This window comes from Daucus carota, chromosome 4 (genome assembly GCF_001625215.2).
Source record: "Daucus carota subsp. sativus chromosome 4, DH1 v3.0, whole genome shotgun sequence".
In the NCBI taxonomy this organism is placed as follows: domain Eukaryota; kingdom Viridiplantae; phylum Streptophyta; class Magnoliopsida; order Apiales; family Apiaceae; genus Daucus; species Daucus carota.
The window spans coordinates 20,449,059-20,463,126 of NC_030384.2; the positions used below are offsets into that span (position 1 = coordinate 20,449,059).

Consider the following 14,068-nt stretch of genomic DNA (forward strand, 5'->3'; position numbering starts at 1 on the left):
TGCATGATATTTTGGGTAATCCGTAAGGCTTGTATCAGATATGGCACGGTGGTGAATATCGTAAGAGCTTACCTTTCACGACATAAAATTGTTCATCTTTTGGGTTCGTTTGTTGATCCAATATCAGTTAATGTAACTGATAATTCTGAACATTAGGCTACAAATGCTGCTGCTTATGTGAAGGTCAATTGCGATGCTACTATGTTCACAACTGATGTAGGTTGGATTGTTCGAGATTTGATTGTAATACTTTTTAGTTTGAAGAATTTAAATATTCTATTTGTTAAGCGATCTGAAAACAAAGCGGCTATATGTTTAGCTCATTTTTTGTTTCTTAATCAGGTTGTAATTGACAGTTCGAGGGTTTGTCTCGGCTGGGTTTCAGTTATTTATTAAATTCTTAGCTTTTCGTCAAAAAAAAAAAAGATGACTTCCGATTATAAACATTAGGTATCCATATTAAACATCAACAACCTTTGTACTTGGGCAGTAATACAATTTGATTCAAAGATTTTATGATGCCAATATAGTTTTGCAATCCCTATTAAGCATCTCACAATTATCCATCTCAAATGAAATTGTCGAAAGAAATTTTGACATGTACGACTGTACGTGGTTACAATGTTGGCTCTGGAATTGGCGCATCAACATGGGCTTTAAGCAGCTTCACTACTATAACAATGTCATCAATATAAAAGCAGGCTTTGCTTGGCTTTCTCCCAACACTATAGGTAAAGACCTCTGAGTAGGAATGGATGTCGATAGAATTGGGCTTAAGATGCTCCAAACATATCTTCATCTGATTTGTCATTTTCGATACACGTGACAAAATTTGGAGGTTTTCCACCACCGAACATAGCTGACGGAAACTTCTCAACAACCAACCATTTGTTTATACCCTGCATATTTGTAAATTACAGTAGTGGAGTTGTGCCCTGTGATGTGATGCGATTTGAGAATATAGGCTTTCTCATATAAACACACGCATTTTCAACCTTCATATAAACAGTTTATCCCATGCTATAACTTTTATTTCTATTTTTTGGTATTTTTTTAATAATTTTATTTGTTGGGCACTTCTTTTCTAAAGAGACACACATATACGTAGTTTATGTATTACATATACTTTATGCATATATATATAATAAGATAGAGAGAGTGACTTTATACCTGTGACTTAACCTCGAAGATATATTGGCCTCTTTTAACAACTACGATGCTCATTTCCAAAAAAACTTTCCCAAATGACAATTCTTTTGCATGGCAGGATCCATCCTGATGACGTCATATCAAAGCACTCTTTCTATGCAAGAGCCATCTGTAGATTTTGTGTACAGTTTGCTCATAGGTTCTAAAATTTCTTTCCACTTAAGGTCTATTGTTATGGGGTTGCACTCCCGGTCAGAAATCATGTTCCGCTTGCTTCATATACATGTGTGTGTGTGTGTGTGTGAGAGAGAAAGAGAGAGAGAGAGAGAGAGAGATTAAAAATATCCTCATGAAACTAACACATAAAAAACTCAAGTGTAAGGTTGTCCAAACAACCCCTCAAGTAATATAAAATAGTGAGAAATATTGTCTACACGAATAATTTACAAGTAGTATATGATTAAATCTAATGAATATTTGGATTATAAATATAATAAATAATTGTTTTATCCTAAGCTTGATCCATTAGAAAAAGATGCAACCTTAATGGAGATATGGCAAAATTCAATCATGTTAATATTCAGAATCAATTAACTCAAAAACATTTTCTTAAAGTTATACATTAATAATATATTTTTAAAATGACAAAGCTAATATAACTTACTAATAGTATCAATCCCAAATAAACAAATTATGTAGTTGGGCTTTTTTTCTTATAAGCATGTACTTGGGTTTAAGGTACGATAAACAAATATTTACAGAACATGTTGATTATATCATACATTCATACTACAACTTTACAACAGTCATAGTCACATGAAGATATAGTTTCTACTAACCAGCAGTAATTGATTTATTTCCAGAATCCGTGATCCCCAAATATGTTGAGACAAAACCTTGCATTTGTTGTTGACTTAACTGTTGAAAATAAAACATAGTAGTATAAAGTATAGTAATATTACTGGATATCCGTTTGATATTTAAATTTCTTTATGCACAACTGTACAGGAACATGTTTTATTTAGATACATGTGCTGTGTACTATTTGGCTACTGAAATATTACCGGTTTTCACGTTTTTGCAATGATTTCTTCTTTGTCTTCGCTTCATGTTTCTGGTTTTGCCTCTTGTGATCTGAAAGTTTTTGGTATATGCAGGCCATCTAGACCGTCGCTTGTTGGTTTTTCTCGTTCTTGTCAGGCTACTAAACCGTCAACCACTAGTTTTGATAAATTTGGAATAAGGAAATGGGGTTTGCTAATCAGACCTGCTGTAAAACAATACAAGTGACAACCATTACTCTTAAAATATAATTGCATTGGCATGCTGTTTGAAAGGGCATGTTTAGAGGGTGTGCAGCAGAAATGTAATCAGAATATATACCAGGAATAGAAAGACTAAAGATTCCCTTCTTTTCAAATGTTTTTCTTTCATTTTATTTCAATTGTTACAATTATTTTTATTTATTTTTTTGGATTATAATGGTAGTTCAATCTAGTCTACTCAGTACATAAAACTTTGCCTTAGCATTAACATTTTCCAGGAGTTTCAGTTTCAAAATATAGAAAATATAATCAAAGCATTTATATGCAAAATATAAGTATATATGTATAGAAGACTATGACTGGAGTCTGGACACCAAGTCAAGTCCTGTTGAATAGCTCATATGTTCTTTTTGCAAAAAAATGGATCGTTGAATTAAGATCAAATAGTCTAGGAAATTACCTTGTAGATCTAATGTATTTGAAAGCTTTATCACCATCGTCGACACCAAGGAAAGTTGCAGGAAGAGGGAAAAGTTTGGTGTTATCTCTATTTTCTGCATCTCTCATTATGGTCCCAGCTACGCCAGACAAAAAGATCGATTCCCCGTTGCTTAATTCATCACACAGTACAATTTTACCCTTTACTAACTTTGAATCCAACGAATTTTTTCTACAATGCCTGCAGATTCACAACCATATTTGAGCATTTTGTATTGAAATCAACTTCCTAAAGCTATTTCTTTATTCATAATATAGCTTAATAATCACCTAGAATCGAACTTTAAAAAACCAGCCATAGCATTTGGCACATCTCCACCATAAACCAGAGGGTACTTCCCATTTTTGCTAGTAAATGTGTTCACAGACACTCCCTACGGAAAACAACTCAACCTAATCACTATGAGCTTTTTATACATATTAGAAAAAGTTATGTGAAAATACAAAGCTGAAAAAAATAGCTGCCCTCATAATTTTAGAAGTTTATCGGAATGTAATTTGTTTTTAAGTGTTTCAAGGGTTTATTTAACTAAGTGGCTATCTATTAAACACAGATGAGTTCTACTTTATGCCTATAAGTTTCTGTTTTCGATGCTTAAGTCAGGTAGCAAGCAAGTCAGGAAGCATAAGCTCGGACTTGATGGAACTTGCAAGTTGTAATACAAGTACTGCTAAATGAGATATTAAATTGAATATGTTCGTATGTGGTTATAATTTTAAGGTGATGCAGTGGATTGCAGAGTACAAGTACGATCCTTCTTAAGTGATGTTTATATCGACTTGAGGACCAGACTGAGATCCTTCTTTGGTGAGATTGAAGATCAGACTGAGATCCTCCTGACTTCTGAGTAAGAATCTCTTCCTTATAGTTCTAAATTAAGTAAAAGTGAGAATACTGATATCCAGTGAACATATAGATTATCCAACTACACATTCTATGACATCTTCTAAACTTTTTTTTGGTAATCAAGATGTGAAAAATGGCCAAATATAAACCATTCGAGTGAAATGTGTAAATTCCAACACTATGAAAGGTCAGTACATATACCACCCCATTTGCACATGTAGGAAGGGCGGGCTTATCTTTACAGTTAGGTGCTTTCTGAAGGATAAGAGCTATTTAATGATGTTCCTAAAATTCAATAATTAAATTTTACGTTTTAGAAAAAAGTTATCGAGATTACAAATATATAAACCTAAAGTAAACATCACCTAGTTCATGATACGACCAATAACCGATTCAATTGAAACAAACATACATTAAAAGTCAGCAAAATCAGACAAGAGGGGAAGGCAAAAAAAAATACCTCAGGAGTCAAATTAGCAGAGAATCCACTGGCAGCATTTTTATAGCTATAAAGTAAAGCCTCTTTTGCAGCATCCTGACTACAGATTTAAGAGGCACAGTAAAAATAACGTTTGTCCTCAAAAATGTGTCTCATATATTAGTAACTGAAATATACGTAACTAATTTCCCAAGCATCATAAATTAATGCACAGGTGTCATCTGTTTCGTAATTAAATTTTTGCGCACACAAAAGCTTTTACAGACACAAAGTATGGATTTATGGAAGGAGAAACTAATTATTCCTATTTCATATTTGTTAAACAACATGAGCCATTTGGAGGGAGGCAAAACAATTTCTTGTAAGCACAGCTGTCTTGCAAAGTTAATGAATAGTCTTTCCTATGACCTATCTATGTGTTGAGTTTTTGTAGTTAAAGGTAGTTTCGGTGAATAATTGAACGAATAGTAAGATACCAGTAGATTGCTATAAAATATTTCAGAATTCAAAAGAATATTCTCTTCTCATTTTCTAGAGGTCTGTTATGTAATTGGTCAGGTTTAGTATTTCACTGGTTCCCCACTTCACTCTAAAAATGATGCCTATGCTGGTACTCAAAAATTAACTTTAAATTAACCACTTGTCTCCCCCTAATCTCTTCTTACTTCCTAGTTCCTCCTATATCTTTTTTCTTTCCCTGCACGTTTGGGGTACCCATTAATTAAGTCAAAGAACCAATCAGAACACATTCTCAAAGAAAATATGTAAAAGTCACCATTAAGGATATCCATCTTACCTTAACAGCAGGAGATCGAGGATTTAAACATCAGTGGTGCACCGTGTGTGTGTATCTGAATTACCGTAATTGATCATAACCAAAAATAAGAGATAATAAAAAAACAAAAAGCAATACTCTACAGGTGATATATTAGCTTATATCACACCTAGCGCTGCAGAGCTGCATATTAAAATCAACACCAAGAGAAGAGGTTACAACAATACAAAGCCTAAAGAGTTTATATGAATTTAGTCAGATCTTCATAGATATGAATAAGCAGTTTCTTGCTAAAAACTTATATATTAAACAATGAAACTTCCCCTGCTGCGTCCGGCATGTATAACCATTTCCAGAAGCTTCCTAATTAATGCCTAACTTTATTTCCTTAACCTAGAGCTTTTTTTCAAATATTGTGGAGATATTTTAGTGAGAAAGAGAGAATGAACTCCCTCATCTCTCCGGCTTGGACCATCTGTAAACTTTGTTTTAAGAATGAATGTTTGAACAATATTGAACGATCCTTTAAGGATATTAGTCTTGAAATATACAGAGGGATTTTTTTTCTGGAGCAGCTAGTCCATCAGCTTCAAGTCTTGTTCTTAGGCTAATGGGGAAGAACTTGATGGTGGTCAATTAAGATACAGATGCATTCCTGCAATATAGGCAGAACCTTTCAGATTTGATAAATCCACAGCCACATTTGTAGTCCAGTACAGTTGCAAGACTTTCCTCTGATGGAGTTGAAACTGGGAGAATGGAGGGAAACTGGGGTATATATCGGGGGCAGCTAAATCACGTTTTTAACCTCTAATTTGTAAAACCTAAACACAAGTCACGGCATTAGGTGCATTTTAACAGAAGTGGGCAGAGCCACTAAATTGGCTAATGAAAAATAATTTAGCCATCAAGCTAGCATGAAAATTATTTTAGGCATTTCCTTACCAACAGAAATACTTCAAGTATGCAAAGTTCAATTTAGTCGTAATTAAATTAAACTCCATAGATAATGAATTCAATATCATTCAGAAGGTGCTAATGACATTAAAAATTAGATTTTGATTAAATTTGTTGAACAAACTTTACAAACATAAAAACAAAGAGTTATAGAAAACCACTCACGAGGCCTTCTTCTGGTGGAGAATAAGTTTCAAATACGATCTTAACAGATTAAACCCCTTATTCGCATTTGAGCGACACTGATGACAAGACATTGCTTGGAATTTGAAGTTGTCCATAACACAATTGCGGATTCACATGAATTTCTGATACACCTACCAGTAGTATGTGTATCTGTTTATAACAAAACACGTAAGTTGAATTGATTAGAACATTTATCAAATAAATTGTGGCACTAAATACCTGGTATACCCGATAATCTATCTGGGCAATAGATTGGCTTATGCAGATGGTGTAGCCTCAGTGCCTCTTTCGTGAAATAAACTCGATGTTTGACAAGGCTATTTGTGCTCGATACAAGAAAGATATTAGATATTTAGATTAGTAGAAGGGTTTAAGCGAGTGGACAGAGAGCGAATAATATAGAGCATACATACATATAGAATTGTATACCTGATAGATGTGTCGGAAGCACACAGGGTAAAGAGCGCTGACGACCTGTAGAACTTCCCCAGGAAAGAGAGATTAGATGAATGAAAATTGGGGTAAGAAGGTCATTTCAGCTGGCTTGAACATGGGTAAAAAAGTAATTTTACACTGATTTTATTGGCTCATCAAAACCCATGTTGCAGTATTATATATATAATAGATAAGTGTTCGGTAAAACCCAATCGGGTCGATACGGATCGGATATCCATCGTTTCGGTATAAATTGACATCCCTACCTGTGAAAAAGGTTAGACAGCTGCTGCAATACTGATACCCTTACAGTATATTAACAACCTCAAATCCGAGTAGCTTAAAATTATAAAACACAGTTATATAGTTCTGCCAAAACATAAGCATCAAAAAAACTAAGAAATCATGAAAAAATCTCTATGCAAAAACAGTACACGGGGTATATAATTTTGGCCTAGATTATCACAAAGACCAGATAAACTGCCTTCCGATTCAAAATACAATACCGATACTATGTGAATGCGGGCAGCGTTAGAGAACAAGAATGCAAAAATCCCAGCATATGAGAGGCATACAACAAATATTATCAAAAACAATTTAACTATTTTTTTCTATTCTATCCACAAAAATTTGTAAGAATCAAATTGGTTCAGTAATATTATCAAACACATAGTTATGCTATATATTTGGCATACCTTACGTTGAAATCTGATACGATTATTGGCAACAAAGGGAGGGGAGATGTTAAAGTGCGATCGGTTGGAGGAAGGAGTTGAAGCAGCAATTACGATTATCCCTGATAGATAGGTGAATGCACCGCGAGGATAGCTCAACAGTTGCAGCCTGCAAGAATATATGCACAAAAAATAACGATATGTTGTAGTTTAAGTAGATCTGACGTGGATGTCGATGTGGATGTGACGTGGCTGCTCAAGTGGAATAAAATGGCTCAATGAAACTCCTTGTTGGAGTATTTTATATATATAAGGGTTCGGTAAAACCCAATCGAGTCGGTACGGATCAGATATCCATCGGTTCGGTATAAATTGACATCCCTACCTGTGAAAGAGGTTAGGCCGCTGCTGCAATACTGATACCTTTACAGTATATTAACAACCTCAACCCCTAGTAGCTTAAAATTATAAAACACAGTTATACAGTTCTGCCAAAACATAAGGAACAAAAAAACTAAGAAATCATGGTAAAATCTCTATGCAAAAACAGTACTCGGGGTATATAATTTTGGCCTAGATTATCACAAAGACCAGATAAACTGCCTTCATATGCAAAATACAATACCGATACCATGTGAATGCGGGCAGCGTTAGAGAACAACAATGCCAAAATCCCAGCATATGAGAGGCATACAACAAATGTTATCAAAAACAATTTAACCATTTTTTCTTTTCTATGCACAAAAATTTGTAAGAATCAAATTGGTTCAGTAATATCATCAAACACATAGTGATTATATATATTTGGCATACCTTACGTTGATGGGTGATAAGATTATTGGCAACAAAGGGAAGGGAGATGTTAAAGTGCGATCGGTTGGAGGAAGGAGTTGAAGCAACAATTACGATCATCCCTGATAGATAGGTGAATGCACCGCGAGGATAGCTCAACGGTTGCAGCCTGCAAGAATATATGCACAAAAAATAACAATATGTTGTAGTTTAAGTAGATCTGATGTGGCTTTCGATGTGGATGTGATGTGGCTGCACAAGTGGAATAAAATGGCTCAATGAAACTCCTTGTTGGAGTATTATATATATAATAGATTTGTGTTTTGTTTTGTTTCGGCAAAAAACTAAATACATATATACAACCTCCTATTTCAAGAAATTTTATGTTCAATTTAATATTAGTTCAGTTTACACTTAACATTTTTTCCACACAACTCGGCTACCCCCTCTCCCCAGATAATTTACATCGTAGAGGATCATCACGAAATTGAACGGCTGAGGTTAGGGAAAATATAAAAAACCAACCAAGTCGGAGAAAAGGTGAAGCCATCATTCCGACCAAGAAAACTAATTAAATTTACCAATAAAGGTAAAAAGTTATTTATACGGCTAACACAATTGTACTTTTCCACAGGGCATTATTAGAAAATGATGTCATACAACCAACTTCTCTCTTATGCTTTTCTTTCTATTTAATCTCATTCTCTTTCTCTAGTCTCTCTCTCACTCCAACTATACCAAAAATACATTAAAACATATATATTCCCAGGGTAATGTTAAGGACATGCACTTATGGCACAACTTTAGTAATAGGGAAACTCTTTCATATATTCCCAGGGTAATGTTAAGGACATGCACTTGTAGCACAACTTTGGTAATAAGGAAAATCTTTCAATTGTTAAACCAAGCAAAACTATTAAGAAATCTAAATACAAATACATGTTTTAAATCCTCACTTGATCATCCCTGCTTCTACTGGCATCTTCTGAGGAGATTCAGGGTAATGCCTATAGTAAAAAAGTTAAATAAAACCCCTTTAATAAATTTCATTCTACAGAAACACAAAAAAATAAAAACATAGAGGTACTATATTATCAATATCAAATGTTAACCTACACAACCAGGTTAGAATAGTCAGAGGATAAGATGAATGTATATGACTAATCATATCTAAGTGACGTGTAGTATGACGTTTAGTTTTTACCAGGCAAATTTCACATCGATAGTTACACTTAGTTCCGCTAAAAATCTCCCAAACAAACATATTTAAATCCAAAATCTAATCAAAAGTTTAGAGCCTGTTTGGTCCCTATAGGATGTATACATTTGGAATGGACACGAAGACTAAGGTTGTGTTCACTTCGCATGAATGGAATGGTGCCGGAATGGAATGGGAAGAGGAATGGAATGGGAATGGAATGGGAAAGGAATGATCATTCCATTCCTTTGTTCACTTGTCCAATTATGTAGGATGGAATGGAATGAAATTAGCCAAAATTTTTAATTTAATTATAATGGAAGTCATATTTAATTTAATCATTATAAAACCCGATTGTCAGTTTTAATTTGAAAAAAAATATTTCGATCGACAAAATAAATATCATTAACTAGAAGTAATATAATACAAATTTTAAAATGAACTTCATCAAAATAAGTATAAAATAAATGCCGACAAGTCTCGTACAAGCACCCATCAAGTTTAAGATACTAATACAAGACACCTATTTTAACAACTATACACCAAAGTTTCGCTACATGACCATGTAAAATCTTCATGTCTTTGGTTCTGGAGGACCATGCTCGTCGTGGAACCATGCTCATTACTCCAAATATAACAACAAAATGAGAGAGCTGCATACTTCCATTTGGGCGAGCCACCAAATATATATACTGAAATAAATGTAGATACAAGTTCACAAGTCAAAAAAATATAGGGAGCTTAATAAAATATCTTGTAAGCTAGTGATTTACAGTGTGTTGTACTTATGTTTTACCTCCAGGAGTTGTTCACTTTCTGATTAAACCTACAAACACCATAAATTGAAGTAAAACATGGTTAGAAACTTCTGCAAAGTGATTTAAACATAAAGATGGCAGCACAAAAATGACATATAACCACCGATAGCATAGTCTTATACACCAGTTAGGAAGATTATAGAAAAATCTAATGATTCCAACTAATAAACATCGAGTCGGCTAGGTTGTTTCTAAATGTCGTCCATGCATCTGAAGTGCCAACAGTTGTGATGTGATCTTCGTCTGCCTCATGCTCATTTTGCTCATGATGGTCCTCTGGCCCATGCTGATCAAACTCAATTTCAGCTTGATCAAATTCTGATTCAATCCGAATGTAATTATGAAGGATACAAGAAGCTAAGACGATCCTATTTTGTGTCTTCACGGGATAAAATGATGGGCTTCTAAGGATCGCCCATCTCTTCTTTAGGATGCCAAAACATCTCTCAATTACATTCCTAGCTGACGAGTGCATCATATTGTAATATTCACGGGCAGATGTGGGCTGATTATCGTCATCCCAATCATTCAAATGATATCTTTCTCCTCTAAATGGTGCCAAAAAACCTTCCCCATTAGTATAACCAGCATCAACTAGATAATAAGTACCTTCATTACAAAATAAAGTATGTCATATATGGTTGTATTCTATTTCATCGAATGTCTAACGATGGAAATATAGTTAATTACCGGTTGGGACAATCAATTTATGTCTATATATAGCATCTCTTAAGACTCTTCCATCTGCGGCTGATCCTTCCCAACCCGTCAACACGTACTGAAATTGCAAATTAGGTGAACAAGCTCCAAGAACATTTGTTGTAATTTCACCTCTCCTATTTCTGTACTTTGGCCTATCTTCTACGGGTATGGTCATCTTAATGTGTGTCCCATCCAAAGCTCCCAAACAGTTCTATAAGAAAATATAGATTATTAAGTTGCACATTAGCATACAAGTTATGTAAAAAATGTAGAATATAGTGTATTTGGTATACCTTAAAATGCTTCCATGTTTTATCCGTTGAGTTGCTTTGAATTGGTTCAGGTTTTTTAAAATAATCTCCTTGCAACCTTAAAACCCCATTGAGTACCGCATGAAAATACCTAGTAATTGATTGTTTTGATCATTGAAAATCTGTGTGAACAATTCGCATTTTTGTGTGGTGTCCTAGAATATAAATAAACATAGCAACTTTTTCTACCACGTTAACATGCCTACTTTGTTGCACATAACCCCTTGACTCCAACAAGAAACACAACTTATAAAACGATCTTTTATCCATTCGAAGATTTTCAACACAGCTAGCAGGGCCTTCATGAATCAGCCTATGTATATATTGATTTCGCTCCATCTTAAAAATCGTGTATCGCTCTCTCAAAGTTTTTCTCGTCAATTGGGAGAGAAACATAAGATGAAAAACAGCATTGAACGATAAAATCATTCGCATCCATAGTGTATATACTAAAATAGCTTTCTTCTTCCGGATATGTTGAATCATTGTCAACGGAAGTCGGGCCATGGCTACATTAAAACATAACAGCAGAAAAAATTGTAAATAGACTGCTCAATACACACAACTGGCCTATTTTAAATAGAATTCAGCAATTTTCATTAATTCTGTAGCATAGTCAATTACAGGTGACAAACAAGGCACAAGTCCTATCTTTTTGGAGTTAAAATCCTAAATCCTGATCATGTAAAATAAATATCTCATGATTTATACTATAGACTCCTCTAATTTCTCCAGGAAACCACATATATAAGATTCCATGTGAACACAATTTTGACAATTGAGTTGTTAGTTTTCATAATTAGAAAAATATAATAAGATTCTGAAATTTCCACTGCTATAATAAAGCAAGGCAATTTAACCAATTCTAACTACTGAAATCACCAAGCAGCAGCTAGTTACATCAAAAGCATATGTCTTCCTTAGACAACGTAATAGTTACTAGTTCCTAAACTACCAACATTTTAGCACTTTTTATGACGAAATAGTGCAATGAAATTTATTTGACGACTATAAACACTCAATAAAAATGAACTTGATATTACAGAACATAACGTAATCAGACATGATATTACAACATACATAACGTAATCAAAGTCAAATTTACTAATAACCAAAGTATATCAAGTGAATTCATATTACCTATAATTCTTTTTGGAAACAGCCCTGCTTACTACAGAAAGATCAAACACCCAGGAACTACGAAATTGTATAAGCGAATATGCTTCCTGCAGAAAAGGAAAAAGAATATAAGAAATCTGCCACTATAAAGTAAAAGTATATGCCTTCCTTAGACAACGTAACAACCAGTATGGACCACAAAATACCTTGTCCGAGGACCAATATTGCATCTGCAACTGAAGGAACAAGCTGTTGTATTGTTTCACTGGAAAAGATCACTGATGTAACTGGCAAAGAAATTGCAGAAAGATGTTTCACATCAAGCAGGGATCATAATTAAAAAACGACAAAGTTAACACTTCATGTACTCTTGTTAATTAATGAAGCTTAAGAAAGATTTGCTTTCACATAAGAAACTTAAAAAGTCACATAAGAAACTTAAAAAGTCACATAAGAAACATAACTTCTGTTGTTAACACTGGAATTTTGCTCATGTTGCAGTAAAAGATTCTTTATCTAAATAAGCAAATAAGATTCTGAAATTTCTAGGAATTGTACAGAGTGGCTTTTAACTCTGATCAATAACAAACTCCCCATACACATCATAGATTCTGCCACATTCCCTACAAAAAAACAATAACTTGTCTAGAGAAATCCAATTTAAAGAATTCTGGTGAAAGCATTCATCTCTGATTCTACTTAGAAAATGCCAGTTGCATTCATCCATTAAGCATTTGTTGCTATATTACAAGTTACCTGACGTAGGCCAAGGTGAAAGCATTTCTCTAACAGCTTAACGCATAGTTTTTATATCTGGTTTAACTACTTAATCAATGGAAGACTAATAGCCATAGGTTTAGGAAGTTAACAGAGAACTTGCTGATGACTCGCAGGCTATAAAGAAAACACAAAGTCCAGTAATTACCAATACTGATAGCTCACTGGTTCGACTATCGCAACATGAGAATTAAATTCTTTAACTTGCTTTAAGAGACAACTTAGCAAAAATTAGAATTTAGAGTAGATATGAACTCGAGTCTTACTGTAATATGCAGTACGACACAGCAATCAATGCCGCTAGTGAAGCATATTTCCACTGTAAAACATCACCTCCTAAACCAAACCCCCTTACAAAAACAATAAATAAACAACCCCTTCAATAAAATTTAATAAATAAAACCAGAAGATACTAATCAAGGTAATTAGTACATTTTGGATTGGCTTTAGAAACTAATCAAGGCAATTAGTACATTTTGGATTGGCTAATTTGTAATGTATGTATAATCCAAAAATGTATCTATCTCTAAAATATAAGAGAGTTTTGAGGTGACCCAACACAGAGACTTTGCATTACACAGGTTATTTAGAGTAAATAAGAACCACCTAATTCATATATTATGTTCTGGTTTTAGATAATTCATGTGTCTAAGCAAACCTATCGGCCACTGATCTAGCATATTTCATAACGAACTTGCTCAAATAAAAATCTCACGTGACTTATGTTCGGACATGTACCAGGTTCTAGAGACAGCTTACCAAGTTGCTAGACTATCTAGCACCAAATCTGATGTCCCTTTCAAAGAAATGGCCAATAACTGTGAGGAATTATCAAATGAGTACAATTTCAGCTTAGAAAATCTAGCACAAATTTGGGCAAGTTGTCCTCATAAACAAAATACAACTCTGTAATTAATTTCAACTTAGAAAATCGACATATTTAAAAATGAAGAATGGTATAACAAGATACACTAATTAACATCTTCCACCAAAATTCTAGAAAAGCCAACAATAGAAATTTCAATCAACAAATTTGTACAGAATCAATAGAAACTAATCTAAACCCATGTCAGAGAATAGAATTGCATAGCTGGTAGGAAAAAACAATTAAAAACTCTACAATAAG

The 14,068-nt window shown here is 33.9% G+C and overlaps 2 protein-coding genes across 10 annotated transcripts; both read right to left on the reverse strand.

The window, feature by feature from the left end:
- Positions 1-488: 488 nt before the first annotated feature.
- LOC135152339 (subtilisin-like protease SBT4.3) lies at positions 489-6,650 on the reverse strand. Of its 9 annotated transcripts, XM_064092364.1 has the most exons (10): positions 6,546-6,650; positions 6,336-6,433; positions 6,096-6,266; positions 4,220-4,298; positions 3,183-3,286; positions 2,875-3,093; positions 2,214-2,419; positions 1,989-2,067; positions 1,171-1,318; positions 489-899 (listed from the first exon to the last, which is right to left on the reverse strand). In XM_064092364.1, the coding sequence occupies exons 3-7, from the start codon at positions 6,209-6,211 to the stop codon at positions 2,407-2,409; spliced, it is 531 nt and encodes a 176-aa protein (XP_063948434.1). In that variant the 5' UTR covers positions 6,212-6,266; positions 6,336-6,433; positions 6,546-6,650; the 3' UTR covers positions 489-899; positions 1,171-1,318; positions 1,989-2,067; positions 2,214-2,406. The 9 variants fall into 9 exon arrangements, 6 of the variants coding, with proteins under 6 accessions (XP_063948434.1, XP_063948436.1, XP_063948438.1 ...); XR_010291387.1 differs by having other exon boundaries at positions 1,171-2,067; positions 2,214-2,416; positions 4,220-5,797; XM_064092366.1 differs by having other exon boundaries at positions 1,171-2,067; positions 6,096-6,247.
- A 3,516-nt stretch (positions 6,651-10,166) lies between these two features.
- Positions 10,167-12,417, reverse strand: LOC108217803 (uncharacterized). Its single transcript, XM_064092309.1, has 5 exons — positions 12,372-12,417; positions 12,187-12,272; positions 11,029-11,555; positions 10,724-10,946; positions 10,167-10,642 (listed from the first exon to the last, which is right to left on the reverse strand). The coding sequence occupies exons 4-5, from the start codon at positions 10,908-10,910 to the stop codon at positions 10,182-10,184; spliced, it is 648 nt and encodes a 215-aa protein (XP_063948379.1). The 5' UTR covers positions 10,911-10,946; positions 11,029-11,555; positions 12,187-12,272; positions 12,372-12,417; the 3' UTR covers positions 10,167-10,181.
- Positions 12,418-14,068: the final 1,651 nt, after the last annotated feature.